General features: G+C 43.1%; 1 protein-coding gene across 16 annotated transcripts in view; it reads right to left on the bottom strand.

Moving 5' to 3' along the window:
- Window positions 1-18,131, bottom strand: part of LOC118399164 (plectin-like) — a 185,234-nt gene that overhangs the window by 31,558 nt on the left and 135,545 nt on the right. For all 16 annotated transcript variants that reach the window (XM_035795002.2, XM_035795004.2, XM_035795003.2 and 13 more), the window contains 15 exons: window positions 13,055-13,221; window positions 8,191-8,306; window positions 7,947-8,053; window positions 6,989-7,108; window positions 6,533-6,628; window positions 6,197-6,324; window positions 4,985-5,078; window positions 4,555-4,709; window positions 4,020-4,341; window positions 3,785-3,862; window positions 3,518-3,679; window positions 982-1,086; window positions 571-666; window positions 342-467; window positions 69-221 (listed from right to left, as the gene is read on the bottom strand). In XM_035795002.2, the coding sequence (XP_035650895.1) occupies window positions 69-221; window positions 342-467; window positions 571-666; window positions 982-1,086; window positions 3,518-3,679; window positions 3,785-3,862; window positions 4,020-4,341; window positions 4,555-4,709; window positions 4,985-5,078; window positions 6,197-6,324; window positions 6,533-6,628; window positions 6,989-7,108; window positions 7,947-8,053; window positions 8,191-8,306; window positions 13,055-13,221 (2,025 nt within the window). The remainder of the gene's footprint in view (window positions 1-68; window positions 222-341; window positions 468-570; window positions 667-981; window positions 1,087-3,517; window positions 3,680-3,784; window positions 3,863-4,019; window positions 4,342-4,554; window positions 4,710-4,984; window positions 5,079-6,196; window positions 6,325-6,532; window positions 6,629-6,988; window positions 7,109-7,946; window positions 8,054-8,190; window positions 8,307-13,054; window positions 13,222-18,131) is intronic.

Here is an 18,131-nt window from a genome sequence, read left to right as displayed (position 1 = left end):
AGTAGTAGCCTAAGAATGTTTGCTTCTCCACTGGAAAGCTGGTCACATGAACATTAATATCTCCTCACCTCCATCTGTTTGAAGTCGCAGACGGCCTGGACAGGCAATTTGCCCTTAACTGGTGTTGCTGGGTTACGTGGCTTCAGCTGGACAATGGTCTTGGCCCTCCGGTTCAGCCCATCCAAATGGGTCTTAAACTCTTTCAGTTGCTCCTTCTCATCCTATAGGAAATATCACATTGTATTTAATAAAACAAACAATGACAGGTGCTGTTGCTATTGTAATGTCACTGAAGTAGAGTTGCTGAATTTCACTTCTTCTAGTAGAGTAAGTCAACCTACAGCCGCGTCCTGTAACAAGTCCTCGAGTCGTGTCACAGTGATGTTACGGTTGCATGTGTATTTCTTCTTCATTGTCTTCTGCATCTTTTTCATCGTCTCCTCTGCCTCTTTCACGTCGGAGAAAAACTACAAGGAGGAGCACGAGCCATTTTAAAGATAGGATGATGTATTTTAAGAAGTGTTTTTAAGCTCATTGGACTATCTGAGGGGGATATATGAGTCGGCATACTTGGAAGTAGGCAGTGTTCTCTTTGAGGTGGGACTCGATGCAACAGCAGAGCTGCAGGATCCAGCTCCACTGGGTCTGCAGTGCTGCAGTGAAGGCCTTTGGTGGAGAGAGAGAGAGATGGGTGTGAGACAACCATTGGCCTCTTTAAAAAAGCGCTTCAACAACCCACCTATCCTCATGTCCTCTGCTTTTAGGCATGAAACACAAATCCCTGTTAAATAGATACTGTAATGCAGGGGTTAGGCCACTAGATTTAGCCACAGGATGATTTTTGTCTGAGTATATGGTCAGGGGGCCAGAACATAATGTGAATAATTTGAACGCTGTAAATTAAACACAAGTAAGCCCAAAAAGAGATTGTATTTAAAGATAACATGATTTCCTGGTGATATAAATGTATTTTTTTCTCACCTCTACAGTCGTCTTGGCAGGGTGACCCTCCTTCAGTAGTTTGTCTCCTTGGACCTGGACACTGTTGACCCTCTTCTCCCTGTGCTCCAGCTCTTTCATCAACCCCTGAGATAAACCAAAGAAAACACAGGAGTTACGGCAAGAGGGTGGATATTACTAGATATGCAAGTGCATCCCTAATCATAATAAATAAATTACTTTAATTATTTTTTTCATTGGCAAGATTAGCAAACTTAGGGATGACATGCCAGCAACAAACGCTGACACTACACATCCAAGTATAACCGATCAAATTATGAAAGACAAGAACTGTCATTTTGAATTCCGTTAAGTGAGTTTGGAAGATGTGAAAAAAGTATTGTTGTCTATAAACATTGACAAGCCACCGGGGTCTGACAACTTGGATGGAAAATTACTGAGGATAATAGTGGACGATATTGCTACACCTAGTTGCCATATCTTCAATCTAAGCCTACTAGAAGGTGTGTGCCCTCAGGCCTGGAGGGAAGCAATAGTTATTCCACTACTGAACAATAGCACAGCCCCCTTTACTGGCTCAAATAGCTAACCAATCCGCCTGATACCAACCCTAAGTAAACGTCTTGAAAAAATTGTTTTTGACCAGATACAATGCTATTTTACAGTAAACAAATTGACAACAGACTTTAAACACGCTCATAGGGAAGGACATTAAACAAGCACAGCGCTTACACAAATGAGGGATGATTGGCTGAGAGAAATTGATGATAAAAATATTGTGGGAGCTGTTTTGTTAGACTTCAGCACAGCTTTTGACATTATTGATCATTGCTCTTGCTGGAAAAATGTATGTGTTATGGCTTTACACCCCTTTCAATATTGTGGATAAAGAGTTTCCTGCCTAACAGAACATAGAGGGTGATCTTTAATGGAATCCTCTCAAACATAATCTGGGTAGAATCAGGAATTCCCCAGGGTAGCTGTCTAGGCCCCTTGCTTTATAAATGTTTTTACTAATGACATGCCACTAGCTTTGGGTAAAACCAGTATGTCTATGTTGGCGGATGGCTCAACACTATACACGTCAGCTACTACAGCGAGTGAAATGACTGCAATACTTAACAAAGAGCTGCAGTTAGTTTCAGAATGGGTGGCAAAGAATAAATTAGTCCTATTTCAAAACCTAAAAGCCTTGTATTTGGGACAAATCATTCACTAAACCCTAACCCTGAACTAAATCTTGTAATGAACAATGTGGAAATTGAGCAAGTTGAGGTGCCTAAACTGCTTGGAGTAACCCTGGATTGTAAACTGTCATGGTCAAAACATGTTGATACAACAGTAGCTAAGATGGGGAGAAGTCTGTCCTTAATAATATGCTACTCTGCCTTCTTAACAAAACTATTAACAAGGCAGGTTCGACAGGCCCTAGTTTTGTCGCACCTGGACTACTGTTCAGTCATGTGGTCAGGTGCCACAAAGAGCGATGTCAGAGAAATACAATTGGCCCAGAACAGGGCAGCACGGCTGGCCCTTAAATGTACACGGAGAGCTAACATTAATGATATGCATGTAAATCTCTCATGGCTCAAAGTGGAGGTGAGATTAACTTCATCACTACTTGGTTTGTAAGAAGTGTTGACATCCTGAATGTACTAAGGTGTCTGTTTAAACTACTAGCACACAGCTCGGACACCCATTCATACCCCACAAGACAGGCCACCAGAGGTCTGTTTAAACTACTAAGACACAGCTCAGACACCCATTCATATCCCACAAGACATGTCCCCAGAGGTCTGTTTAAACTACTAACACACAGCTCAGACACCCATCCATACCCCACAAGACATGTCACCAGAGGTCTGTTTTACATGGAACTCTATTCCACATCAAGTAACTTACACTAGCAGTAGAATTAGATTGAAAAAAACAAACAGATAAACACATACAGCAGGGACTGTGAAGAGATACACAGGAACAGACACACACATACGCTAGCACACACATTCTACACACACGTACATTGTAATATAGTTGTATGGTGGTATTATACATTTTTGTATTGTTGATATGTAGTGGAGTACTAATGTTATACATAATGTTATATGTAGCGTTTTCTCTTTTGATTGATGTGTTTGGACCCCAGGAAGAGTAGCTGCTGCCTTGGAAGCAGCTAATGGGGACCCTTCATAAATACTTCCAACATTTTTTTTTACAGAATCTAATCAAAAGCTAATTAAAGATGGCATTTTACTGTTCTGTAAAGTGCAATAGTACAAGATACCGTACTATGCTTAACTCTTTTCATATTTAAATTAAGTAGAACTTTCCAGGTATGGTGAGGATTTTTATTTTAATTTTTAAATTTGATTTAACTAGGCAAGTCAGTTAAGAACAAATTCTTATTTTCAATGACGGCCTAGGAACTGTGGGTTAACTGCCTGTTCAGGGGCAGTACGACAGATTTGTACCTTGTCAGCTCGGGGATTTGAACTTGCAACCTTCCGGTTACTAGTTAAATGCTCTAACCACTAGGCTACCCTGAGAACAGCCATACCGAGTAGTTGTCTTTCTTGGCTGTCATGTTGGTGTTGCGTTCGCTCCAGTCATAGTTAACCTCCTCCTCTTCCTTTTCATTCAGCCACATCAACTCCTTGGTGGCTGCAGTGACAAAGGCATGAAGCCCGTCCAGGCTGTGCAGACGAGCCTTGGAAGAACTCTGGGGAGAAAATAACATACATGAGATTGGAGAAGACACATTAGATAAATGTCAGGTAGTTAAAAAGTTGTAGTTGCACGTTAATATCTTGAGTCCAGAACATACCAAAAGCTTGCCATAATGCAACTCTAGCTTGGTTAAGTTGTCTCTGTAGGCACCTTTGCTGACAGGGGAGAGCTGACTCTGAAGGGGAATAGAAAAAGAGACTAAAGATTAGAGAAGAAGCAGGGTTAAAAAAGAAACAGTCAGACTACTTTGAGCATTAACCAAAGAGGATCAATGATGGTATGACTGAATCAGTCCAACTCCAATCCCATCCCAGGTAGTTTTTCCAAAGTACCTCGTCTGCCTTTGCCCTGCCAATCTTAGCATGGAACTCCTCCACTGACTGGTGAAGGCCGCGGTGGCTGCCCAGCTGGGACTCCACGGTGGGCAGGTCCGAGCCCCATTCCCCCCGGTCCACCCGCCTCTGGTTCTCCTCCACCCAGGCCAGCAGGTCCTGGATGTAGCGCAGGGTCACCTCATCCAGCTCGGGACGCACCCTCATGGGTGCCTGCTGAAGGGTTTGCATCTGGGACATCTGGGTGATGGTAACCCCGGACTTCAGGCGCAGATTGTACTCACTGCGCAGGTTCACCAGCCGCTCGTGGAGACGGTACACTCTGGAGGTAAAACAGGAGAAACAGTGATGACTTGTTCAATGACAACAAACCAACTTGTCATAAATATGTAAAGACATAGTAATAATATAATAGTTACAATGCAGTAAGAGGCTTAGGTGTCATCGCTTGTCGCACAAGGCCTCACAATAACACAGTAATGCTCTGAGTGAATGACGTGGCGCTGAAATGGTTTTACTCCGTGGTTGTTCTGACCTGCGGTACATCTGTTCAGCTTGTAGGTGGCGTCCATCCTTCAGCAGCTGCACATCGTTGAAGAGGTACCGGATCATGCCCTCGGCCTTGTCCAGGTCTGTATCTATCTCTGCTGTGTGCTTAGCAGGCTTTCCTGAGTTCAGCAAACGGACATCCTAGAACATAGATTACAATATAAACACCATGACACCATGTGTTCCATCTTGAATACAGCATCAGTAGGCATCAATCCATCAGCGTGAGAAAGCTTTTGAACATCAGAATCAGAATCCAATCTGCGGGGTATTAATTCACTGTATCATTGACTAGACTCAGTCTAGCATGGGCTTGTGGTTACAAATCTGTAGGGCCACAGACTGTACATTATACATATACATATATTATCTATATTGGCTAGTGACTGTCTGCCCCAGCAGGGTATGAGACTCACCATCTGTAGCAGGCCCTCAACCTGGTTGAGCTGCTCCTCACACACCCCAGACTCCATCTGGACCTTACTGACAATCCTCTGCAGCCGCTCCAGCCTGAGGGTCAAAGGTCACCACATCAGTTGAGACTTGTTCCACAGTCTCTCATAACTCGGCTCTTAGGCTGAGGTATTGTCTAATGAGGTAACGATTTAACTCAATGATGGAACAGTAAATCATGACTGACAATACTCTACTCAAAGACAACAACGCCCCCCGTGGCCAGATCCCTTGTGAAACAAGCATTTTGACCTCAATGGGACAACCTGGTTGAATAAAGATATAATATAAATAAATAATACACATTTTAAAAAATGATGTGGGTATGAATTCATTTCAATAGCGTCGATAAAATATCTGTAGAAAAAAGAAACATCCAACAATCTTCTCAGAAACGTTATGCAGGCATGGTAAAACACTCACTCCTTCTCGATCTTCTTGCGAAGTAAATACTCTAAACCATAGCTCTGACTGGCAAAGGCCATGATGGATTCACTGACAGCTTGTCCTCCCCAGTAGATATGATGACAGTCCACAGGATGTTGTAATGCGATAAGGTGTTGGGTGGTTGGCTGTTGCGTGACTCACAGACCACAGTAGCTTCTCCGACCGCTGCCCTGACTGCTTACTTCAAGACTGGAAGTCTTGTGATGAGAGACCAACCCGTACCAAAAACTACATACGCCCTGCTTGTGATTTGGAAAGGATCGTCCGATAATAACTTGCTTAGGACACAAATAATCACATTATTGAAAGGTTTTGAACTCTTTGCCATGGCAACGGCAGTGCATGGATCTTTCAGTGAGTCATAGTCGGGTTGTCTAGCTATCTTTATCTGACAATGTCTTCTCACATCTACCAAACTGGTTATAATCCACATAGTTACAGCAACCACATAGTTACAGACGCCTTTGGGGTTTAAATGCTATTTTCTCCAATGTTTTATGTCTCGTTTAATTTATTACTTCTAGTAAACATTGAGTTTGCTTTAACAACTGAAACGCAACAGAAACACCATGTGACAGAGTCCCTAAATCCAGAATTTCTCTTGAGAACTGCATCTAACAAAAACACGTGCAACAGATTTCAGCCTCATCTCAAAGATGAAGGTATAATCTCAAACACCATAGGCCCTCCGACCACAGTGTTGTGCGTCTGTATAATGGCTGACCCACCTCTCAAATTCTGTCCTTAGAAGACGCTCTCTCTCCAATATGGCCACATGCAGACGACCCCACTCCTTCTCCACATCGATAGGGTGGTATCCAGGGGGCACCTTGACATGACCCACCTGAACTGCACCCTGCAAGGACAGACACAGACAGACACAGACAGACACAGACAGGCACAGACAGACACAGACAGACACAGACAGACACAGACAGACACAGACAGACACAGACAGGCAAACGTTCAAAAAAAAGGTGCCAGCATCTATTTTATACAGTTAGTTGATTGAACTATTCAGTCTGGGTGTTTCGGCTTCTCTTTTTAGAGGATTATTTACGAACCTCAAATGACTTGTAGACATGTTTGGATCGATTCTTGTCAGCTTCCTTTGCCGGCAGCTCTGTCTCCTTGAACTTCAGAAACTGGCGCCAAAGAACCTGAATATTTAAAACGTTGCGGAATTAATTCAACATGACAACTGAACATAGTTCTTGTTTCATCACATCCCTCCGACAATTTTCAGAAATCAGAGACAAACAGTTTAGAGTATTTCCTCATTAAGCGAGACATAAGGTATTATGGAGGCTAGTACCACTTCCATAACTGCTACTCCACAGTCGCCCCAATATGAAGAAAAAAAACATGATTAATTCACTGTTACAACTGAACATAGCTTTTGTCATATACAGCATCAAGTCTTTAAGACAATTATTATAGACAATTAAATAAACAGACAATTAAAATATTCCCTTACATGTATTAAGCAAAAGATTTCCCCAATAGGTGAGGAGACTGACCTCAATCTCCTCATAGCTGGTAGGGAACTTCCTCTCCTCAAACACGATGACGTGGTGTCTGATCCACTGCAACAGCAGGGTCACCAGGTCATAGTACTCCTGCCAGCGCAGCTCCAGCTCCTGTGGGACACACAGGAGACAGGAGAAGGTTTATTAGAGAAAAGGTTCATGAAACTATATTGAACAAAAATATAAACGCAACATGTAAAGTGTTGGTACCAGAAGTTTTCCATATGCACAAAAAGCCTCAAATGTTGTGGACAAATATGTTTACATCCCTGTTAGTGAGCATTTCTCTTTTGCCAAGATAATCCATCCACCTGAGAGGTGTGGCATATGAAGAAGCTGATTAAACAGCATGATCATTACACCTTGTGCTGGAAACAATAAAAGGCCACTTTTTTTGTCACACAGCACAATGACAGAGATGTCTCTCGAGCCTGCGATTGGCATGCTAACTGCAGGAATGTCCACCAGAGCTGTTGCCAGAGAGTTGAATGTCATTAGCTGGGCCTGGCTCCCAAGTGGGTGGGTTTATGCCCAACCATAGATTATGGCTTAATGAATTTATTTCAACTGACTGATTTCCTTCTAGTAACTGTAACTAACAAAAAATAATTGAAATTTGTTACATGTTGCATTTGTATTTTTTGTTCAGTATAAAACAAATCCGTGAGTCTCCATACCACTGCATTAAAAATCACTCCACTGGTCAAACATGGTGTTGAGTGAAGTTCCCTCTAGATGCTGATCTTGGTTCAGTTTTGCATTTCCCCCACTATTGGTTAATGTTAGAAATGGGGGAGGGGAAGCTGATCCTATACCTGTACATAAGGGGAAATTCCCTCTGGAGCGTCAAAGACATCTTAAAGTTTGGGAAGATGTGACCTCATAGGTGAGACCAGCAGGAAGCCCTTAGTGGTGATGACCTATACGGTTCCAAGAAGACAACACTCACATTGGCTTTCACCCCATCCTGGACGTCAGGTACACGGGGCATGACGTCATACATGGAGGACACGTATGTGATGATGGACTTCTCGTCTGGGTGTGGCACATCCACATCTTAATAGAGGGGAGACAATGAACACCAGTTCAAAACTGATTTTAGAGAAAGATAAATGCAAGTATTCATACAAATACAGATACCTGAGAATAGTATTGACAGTCATGGAGAAAACAATACTCGCACGTTCCGTTACCTTCTGGGTCGAGCAGCCGAGTGACACCCAGGTCTCTCTCTGCCACACTGAAGGCCTGCTCCAGGTTCTCTACATGGGTCTGTCGGTACACCTTACTCATGTCAATCAGAGTAGGCCTGGGGACAGAGCATAGAGAAGACTGTTAAAACTATGAAATTGAATCTCAGACACTGCATTTTTTTAATAGAATATAGTGCAAATGGATGTATTATATTAATATTTGCAACCCCAAAACATTTAGGTAAAACCATTAAATAAGAGTTCCTTTTCTAAAATCCTTTTTTTGGCAAATGGTCTGAAAACATGATTACAAATTGACCACAAGGAGTCCAAACAGATATAATATTTGACTAAAACATAACCATTTCAAACATGGCTTACACTAGTATATGATCACGCGTCTCTCTATGATGCGTGAGAACACATATTTCCAAAATTAAAATCACTCGATTTCCTGGTGTTTTTAGTGTTTTATGTCCAACAATGATGAAGAACAAAATAAGTTGGGGGACCCTGCTGAAGGCATTTTAATCATGATGGAATGACTGCATTAGATCCTGACCGACATGCCTCTCTCAGAGGAATGTGAATACAGACAGAAGGAGGGCAGGAAAAAACAAGAGCTCCTACCAACCAGTAATTTAGAAATTCCCCCACCATTTCATGCACAAAACATGCAAGTAATTCCATGTACACTGCCAATAAATGTAATTGCAGTCAAATAACATGCAGATACAAGCTTTGACTGCTTGGAATGAGCACAGGGCATCTCATATTTGCCAAGGGATTTAGTCTGGCATGGTTAGACAAAATACAGGGGTTTTGTAAACAAATTATAAAAAGGCATAAATGGCATAAATTGTTATATTCCCTATTAGAAAGGAACTAATGTCTAGAAGTAGAAAAAAAGGAAACAGCTATCAAAGTTAATCCCAACCACCACCTTAATGAAAAAAAATCACATAAACCCTCCATACCCTTGCACAACTCTTTGCACATTGTAGTCTCCATGGCCAGTGGGCTGGTGATCCATAGCAGAGTGTCTGTAGGAGTGTCTGTCCCTGTTCAGGTGCACTATGCAAAGTTCTGACCCTGACTCCTGCTCCCTGTTCTGGGAGCCTCGGCTGGAGGAGGACTTCCCCGGGCTCTGGGACCCCTGACCTGAGTCAAAGGAGCTGCTCTCAGCTGGGATGTCCTCACACAGCATGACCACCCGGTCCTCCAGGTCACTGACGGAACCCTGGGTGCTGCTGGAGGTGCTGTTCAACAGTCTCTTGGAGGAGCGGAACTTCTTCTTCAGACTGTGCATCATGGTGAGGGTGTGTGTGGTTGTCCTCAACTGCAACAGTGTCCAAACAGTGTTCAAATGCTCCCCTTGCAGTTTTTCCTTACAGTCTTACAAATCCATCCGCGTATAAGACTGTGACAGATGTTTTCAAGATTTTACAAGGTTTATGATGCATTCTCACCCTCCGGATACGAGTAAATAGACATTCATACTGTAGCGGCAGTCACTCCCCCAAAACACAACTATCGTTCAAGCTTTCCAGTCCTTTTTCAGTTCAGGGTCTCATGTATCCACATTGCCTTTGATTAAGCATCCCCTTTACACAGCTAGATAATGTGCAAGCCTTGAGCGTTGACGGTCATAGAATTGAGAGATTACTTTCGCATGCTTTTCCCAAATTCAATTTGTTGTGTGTGAGCCCAGACTACTTTGTTGATTTGTCATTCTGCAGTGTGTTTCTGTCTTGCTCTTCGTCTGTGTGGAGTTTGTATGGCAGACACACCTAAGACACCTGGGCGTACCTGAGCTGTGCTGCTATCTGCTGACACTTAAAAGCACAGCCCTGTGGGCATCTTATTTTCAAATTCATGGGAAACAAATGAAAAAAACTAAATACTACCTCAAAGCTGCCTCGCCACCCCCTGTGCCTTTCTCCTGAGTCGTGTGTGTGTGTATGTGTGAGCCTTCAGGGTGTGTGTTTATACAGTATGTGCAAACATGAAAAGTCTGTTGTCAAAATCTACCCTGACCTCTTATGGTAGTTGATACAGTGCCTTGCGAAAGTATTAGGCCCCCTTGAACTTTGCGACCCTTTGCCACATTTCAGGCTTCAAACATAAAGATATAAAACAACAAGTGGGACACAATCATGAAGTGGAACGACATTTATTGGATATTTCAAACTTTTTTAACAAATCAAAAACTGAAAAATTGGGCGTGCAAAATTATCCAGCCCCCCTTAAGTTAATACTTTGTAGCGCCACCTTTTGCTGCGATTACAGCTGTAAGTCGCTTGGGGTATGTCTCTATCAGTTTTGCACATCGAGAGACTGACATTTTATCCCATTCCTCCTTGCAAAACAGCTCGAGCTCAGATGGAGAGCATTTGTGAACAGCAGTTTTCAGTGCTTTCCACAGATTCTCGATTGGATTCAGGTCTGGACTTTGACTTGGCCATTCTAACACCTGGATATGTTTATTTTTGAACCATTCCATTGTAGATTTTGCTTTATGTTTTGGATCATTGTCTTGTTGGAAGACAAATCTCCGTCCCAGTCTCAGGTCTTTTCCAGACTCCATCAGGTTTTCCTCTAGAATGGTCCTGTATTTGGCTCCATCCATCTTCCCATCAATTTTAACCATCTTCCCTGTCCCTGCAGAAGAAAAGCAGGCCCAAACCATGATGCTGCCACCACCATGTTTGACAGTGGGGATGGTGTGTTCAGGGTGATGAGCTGTGTTGCTTTTACGCCAAACATAACGTTTTGCATTGTTGCCAAAAAGTTCAATTTTGGTTTCATCTGACCAGAGCACCTTCTTCCACATGTTTGGTGTGTCTCCCAGGTGGCTTGTGGCAAACTTTAAACAACACTTTTTATGGATATCTTTAAGAAATGGCTTTCTTCTTGCCACTCTTCCATAAAGGCCAGATTTGTGCAATATACGACTGATTGTTGTCCTATGGACAGAGTCTCCCACCTCAGCTGTAGATCTCTGCAGTTCATCCAGAGTGATCATGGGCCTCTTGGCTGCATCTCTGATCAGTCTTCTCCTTGTATGAGCTGAAAGTTTAGAGGGAGGGCCAGGTCTTTGTAGATTTGCAGTGGTCTGATACTCCTTCCATTTCAATATTATCGCTTGCATAGTGCTCCTTGGGATGTTTAAAGCTTGGGAAATCTTTTTGTATCCAAATCCGCTTTAAACTTCTTCACAACAGTATCTCGGACCTGCCTGGTGTGTTCCTTGTTCTTCATGATGCTCTCTGCGCTTTTAACGGACCTCTGAGACTATCACAGTGCAGGTGCATTTATACGGAGACTTGATTACACACAGGTGGATTGTATTTATCATCATTAGTCATTTTGGTCAACATTGGATCATTCAGAGATCCTCACTGAACTTCTGGAGAGAGTTTGCTGCACTGAAAGTAAAGGGGCTGAATAATTTTGCACGCCCAATTTTTCAGTTTTTGATTTGTTAAAAACGTTTGAAATATCCAATAAATGTCGTTCCACTTCATGATTGTGTCCCACTTGTTGTTGATTCTTCACAAAAAAATACAGTTTTATATCTTTATGTTTGAAGCCTGAAATTTGGCAAAAGGTTGCAAAGTTCAAGGGGGCCGAATACTTTCGCAAGGCACTGTATGTCTATAGGCGTTTAGCTAACTCTTTCAGTGTTGAGTGACTGTTACTGATATGTGACCTGTTGGAGTTGTCCCTGCCTCTATGGATGACTGAGGAAGATCTTCCACCCAGAACTGTCAACAGGCTAACTGAAATGCTTTTGTTGTTTTAAGAGTCTGAGATTCTTGCTGTAATAAAAAGCGCTATACAAATTCAATCTATTATTATCACTATTATATTATTAAGAACACCTTCCTAATACTGAGTTGCACCCCCTTTTGCCCTCAGAACAGCCTCAATTAATCGGGCCATGGACTCTACAAGGTGTCGAAAGCATTCCACAGGGATGCTGGCCCATGTTGACTCCAATGCTCCCCACAGTTGTGTCAAGTTGGCTGGATGTCCATTGAGTGGTGGACCATTCTTGATACACACAGGAAACTGTTGAGCGTGAAAACCCAACAGCATTGCAGTTCTTGACACGAACCGGTGCGCCTGGCACCTACTACCATACCCTCCCCGTTCAAGGGCACTTCAATCTTTCGTCTTGCCCAACCACCCTCTGAACGGCACACATACACAATCCATGTTCCAAGTGTCTCAAGACTTAAAATTCCTTCTTTAACCTGTCTCTTCCCCTTCATCTACACTGATTGAAGTGGATTTAACAAGTGACATCAATAAGGGGGTAATTCACCTGGATTCACCTGGTCAGTCTATATCAGGGAAAGAGCAGGTGTTCATAATGTTTTGTACACTCAGTGTATTATTGCTATGTGCTTGAATGCTTACCTGGACATGCGGGAATGCTACAGCAAATAAAATGTTTTCACCAGTGAAACTGCTTCCAAATAAAATCATGAGAAGTACTTGTAATGTTTGACTGAATTTGATTGACGACTGAATGCATAACTATCTATCTGAAAAGGTCAGCCTTTCTGCAGCGTGACAGTGAATATGAAATTCACATTTCTGTCTTTGTATGTACAGTAACACATGTCAAATGTAACATGTAGGTGGAGCCTTACGAGGAGCACAGGGGTTCACTATGTCCCAAGGACATATATTATAGCAGGTCCAGGCAATCGCATGTATTCACAAAGTGGTTAGGCTTAAGAAAATGTGTTCTTGGATGTCCATGTATCCCCCTGGCACAACTTCCCCCCTGTGACACCCAGGATGTCCTCAAGTCCCAGTCAGATCACCTCAATCCTTCAAGGCTGCATCTCACCTGTGTTTGTGTATGACGGCGTTGAAGAGCTTGCCGTCCCTCCAGCTGGTGGTGAAGTTGTCGCAGCGCATCCCCTGGTATCCCTCCACCATGCGCTGGGACCACAGCAGCAGCTTCTCCTTGGCCGTCATGTCGTCTGACTGGCCATTCACCTGGATGTCGGAGATCTGGGGGCGGGGGGGTATTGGTGAGGCAGGCTATAAAGTGTTCTTTAATCATGGTCCTGAGGATCCATAGGGTATACAGGCTTTTGTTTAATTCTAGTAGTACTAACACATCTTTATTTTTTTGTTGTTGAACCTTTATTTAACTAGGCAAGTCAGTCAAATTCGTATTTAAAATGACAACCTACCCCGGACAAACCTTAACTCGGACGGTGCTGGGCCAATTGTGCACCGCCTTATGGGACTCCCAATCACGGCGGCTGTGATACAGCCTGGAACTGATTGAACTAATTTGACGATTAGTTAATTATTTGAATCAGGTGTGTTAGAACTGGGCTTAAACAAAAGCTTGCACACCTTATAGGTCCCCAGGACTGAATAACAGTGTTATAGATGGTTCAAGGTGTGGTGGGTTGGAAAAAAGGCTGGAAAAAAGGGTTATGGGCTGTGTATAAAGGGAACATAATGGAAGAGAACTCTGCGTGCTTTGGTATAATCATAATGCATTGATTTCAAAGGCAGGGAAACCTTTTTCCAATAAGCAACTTGACTTGATCCAGGCTTAAGATGACTCACATTTTCAACCTCAAAAACCAACAGTCAGATACAAAATTATTCTAAAATCCATTGCAGTTTGCTGCTGTGAAAACACCCCAAACAGCTTTATGTTCCTGGTTGCAGAATCCAAGTTGTGAGAGTAAAAACATCCATGGGGCACAGAATTGAATAAGGTGCAGTGAATTCCTGCAGCGAAGATAAAGCTATTAGTCACAGGTACAGCCTTGAGAATCTCTCAGCAGTCTATTTCCTTCTGGAGAGCGAGATGATAACTACTGCATCTACAGGAAGCTTCAACAATACTGAGGTAAGTTAAGATAAATGGTGAAGCTGTGTTTACTTTAGTGTTTTGCTGCTGTTACTCGATGCTCAATACTATGTGTGCATTGCATACTGTGTTTGTTCAATGCATTGTTAAATAATGAATGTATTGCCTCCTCTCTCAACCACCAAAAATAAAACAACCAAATAAAAAATGGATGATCCATGGAGTAGTGGTTACTTTTAGTCATAAAAAGGGCACTTTATAGAGCCTTCTTGGAACAAGAAAGATTGCTTTATGACCAATGTGAATTTCAATGTTTGGCCGGTGGTGGAACACTGTCAGTGGTTCTAATATCCCTTTCAGGCTTTTTTGAAGGAAAGGGTGGAGAGAGGATGTAGGTACTCATGATGTGACTCACACACACCACATGGAAACATCAATTTGCCTTTATGAGAATCTAGAGATTCCTGCTTCCTTCCACTTCATCAAGGCATCCAACCGTAAACAATAGGATAATCATGTTGTGCCTGTGGGCCTAAGTAGTGAACTACATAGGGAATAGGGTGCCATTTGGGACAAAGTCAGATTCCTCTCATAAAAAAAAAAGTATAGCCAATGGTGGGACTCGTTGAAATGCTTATATCCGCTACCTGCCACACCCCAACTCTCTTTCTTGCCTCCCCACGGGAAACACTGAGTCACCCTGGAGTGGACGGAATTCCACATGATGGTAATCCCAGTATGACCAGTATATCCATTATAGAATCAAAGAATCTCCTTGCCCTTCTTTTTCCATATTTCAAAATACTCTCAACTGCTAAACAAATAACCAAATACTCCCAAGCATCTCCCATTTGGGGAGAAATCATTTCCATCCTTTATTGAGTTATATTGAGGATGGAAACCTCACATGGTATGAGAGTTTCAATATGTTTTTACGATGTTTCGTCTGAAATTCTTCAGACATATGGGAATAATGAGTAGCTGTGTTATGTATAGACAGCGGGTGCCAAATGCCAAAAGAGGCAGATTCTTTTGAATAATTTAACTGGACCCATATCTGCTCTATCAACAGAAGCGGTGTGCTTGGAGTTGATTAGTTGACCCAGAAAAGTAATAATGTACTACTGCAGGCAAGGATCAGAAATGATCCTTCCAGGTGAAATATACACTACATGGTAAAAAGTATGTGGACACCCCTTCAAATGAGTGGATTCCGCTATGTAAGCCACACTTGTTGCTGACTGGTGTATAGAATCGAGCACGCATTCATGCAATCTCCATAGACAAACATTGACAGTAGAATAGCCTTACTGAAGAGCTCAGTGACTTTCAACGTGGCAATGTAATAGGATGCCACCTTTCCAAAAAGACAGTTCATCCAATTTCTGCCCTGCTAGAGCTGCCCAGGTCAACTGTAAGTGCTGCTATTGTGAAATGGAAATGTCTAGGAGTAACACCGGCTCAGCTGCGAAGTGGTAGGCCACACAAGCTCACAGAATGGGACCGCCGAGTGCTGTAGCGCGTAGCACGCAAACATTGTCTGTCCTTGGTTGCAACACACACTACTGAGTTCCAAATAGCCTCGGGAAGCAGTGTCAGCACAAGAACTGTTCGTCAGGAGCTTTATGAAATAGGTTTCCATGGCCGAGCAGCCGCACACAAGCCTAAGATCACCATGCACAATGCCAAGTGTCAGCTGGAGTGGTGTAAAGCTCCCGCCATTGGACTCTGGAGCAGTGGAAATAACTTGTCTGAAGTGATGAATCACGCTTCACCATCTGGCAGTCTTACGGACTGATATGGGTTTGGCGGATGCCAGGAGAACGCTGCCTGCCCGAATGCAGTGCAAGCTGTAAAGTTTGGTGGAGGAGGAATAATGGTCCGGGGCTGTTTTTCATGATTCAGGCTGGGCCCCTTAGTTCCATTGAAGGGAAATATTAACGATACAGTATACAGCGCATTTGGAAAGTATTCAGACCCCTAGACTTTTTCCACATTTTGTTAAGTTACAGCCTTATTCTAAAACAGATTCAATTGTTTCCCCCCTCATCAATCTACACACAATACCCCATAATGACAAAGCAAAAACAGGTTTTTAGACATTTTTGCAAATTTAAAAGACATTTTGAAATGAAATACCTTACATAAGTATTCAGAGGACTCTGAATACTTTCCGAATGCACAGTACAATGACATCATTCAAGACTATTCTGTGCTTCCAACTTTGTGGAAACAGTTTGGAGAAGCCCCTTTACTGTTTCAGCATGACAATGCCCCTGTGCACAAAGCAAGGTTCAAACAGAAAAGGTTTGACGAGTTTGACGTGGAAGAACTTGACTGGCCTGCACTGAGCCTCGACCTCAACTCCATTGAACATCTTTGGGATTCATTTTCTATTTACATAACATTGCAAAAATCAAAACCGTTCTGTCCAAAAATGATGCAGAAAAATGTGTCCATGCTTTTGTCACCTCTAAACTCAGCAAAAAAATAAATGTCTTCTCACTGTCAACTGCGTTTATATTCAGGAAACTTAACATAAATATTTGTATGAACATAACAAGATTCAAACTCTGAGACATAAACTGAACAAGTTCCACAAACATATGACTAACAGAAATGGAATAATGTGTCCCTGAACAAAGGGGGGGTCAAAATCAAAAGTTAGTCAGTATCTGGTGTGGCCACCAGCTGCATTAAGTACTGCAGTGCATCTCCTCCTCATGGACTGCACCAGATATGCCAGTTCTTGCTGTGATATGTGTTACCCCACACTTCCACTCTGTGTTACCCCACTCTTCCACCAAGGCACCTGCAAGTTCCAGGATATTTCTGGGGGAATGGCCCTAGCCCTCACCCTCCGATCCAACAGGTCCCAGACGTGCTCAATGGGATTGAGATCCGGGCTCTTCGCTGGCCATGGCAGAACACTGACATTCACGTCTTGCAGGAAATCACGCACAGAACAAGCAGTACGGCTGGTGGCATTGTCATGCTGGAGTGTTATCTCAGGATGAGCCTGGAGGAAGGGTACCCAAATGAGGGAGGAGGATGTCTTCCCTGCAACGCACAGTATTGAGATTCCCTGCAATGACAACAAGCTCAGTCCGATGATGCTGTGACACCGCCCCAGACCATCACAAACCCTACACCTCCAAATTGATCCTGCTCCAGAGTACAAGCCTCGGTGTAATGCTCATTCCTTCGACAATAAAAGCGAATCCGACCATCACCCCAGGTGAGACAAAACCACGACTCATCAGTGAAGAGCACTTTTTGCCAGTCCTGTCTGGTCCAGCGACGGTGGGTTTGTGCCCATAGGCGACATTGTTGCCGGTGATGTCTGGTGAGGACCTGCCTTTTACAACAGGCCTACAAGCCCTCAGTCCAGCCTCTCTCAGCCTATTGCGGACAGTCTGCGCACTGATGGAGGGATTGTGCATTCCTGGTGTAACTCGGGCAGTTGTTGTTGCCATCCTTCATTGAACAAGCATGGGAAACAGTGTTTAAACCCTTTACAATGAAGATCTGTGAAGTTATATGGATTTTTACGAATTATCTTTGAAAGACAGGGTCCTGACAAAGGGACGTTTTTTGCTGAATTTAGTTTAGACTTCTGCAATGCTCTACTTTCCAGCTACCTGGATAAAGCACTAAATAAACTTCAGTTAGTGCTAAACATGGCTGCTGGAATCTTGGCTAGAATCCACAAATTTGATCATTTTGCTCCAGTGCTCCAGTGCTCTCTCTACACTGGCTTCCTGGTTAGGCTAGGGCTGATTTCAAGGTTTTACTGATAACCTACAAAGCATTACATGGGCTTGCTCCTACACATCTTTCCGATTTGGTCCCGCCGTAGATACCTACACGTATGCTACGGTCACAAAACGCAGGCCTCCTTATTGTCCCTAGAATTTCTAAGCAAACAGCTGGAGGCAGGGCTTTCTCCTATAGAACTACATTTTTATGAAATGTTCTTCCTGAGAGACCTATAAGTCTTTATTGAAGACTCATCTCTTCAGTAAGTCCTATGATTGAGTGTAGTCTGGCCCAGGGGTGAAGGTGAATGGAAAGGCACTGGAGTAAC

This window comes from Oncorhynchus keta, chromosome 20 (assembly GCF_023373465.1).
Source record: "Oncorhynchus keta strain PuntledgeMale-10-30-2019 chromosome 20, Oket_V2, whole genome shotgun sequence".
Classification (NCBI taxonomy): domain Eukaryota; kingdom Metazoa; phylum Chordata; class Actinopteri; order Salmoniformes; family Salmonidae; genus Oncorhynchus; species Oncorhynchus keta.
Note: the sequence above shows the minus strand (reverse complement) of the source record. Positions and strands in the feature narration are given on the sequence as shown.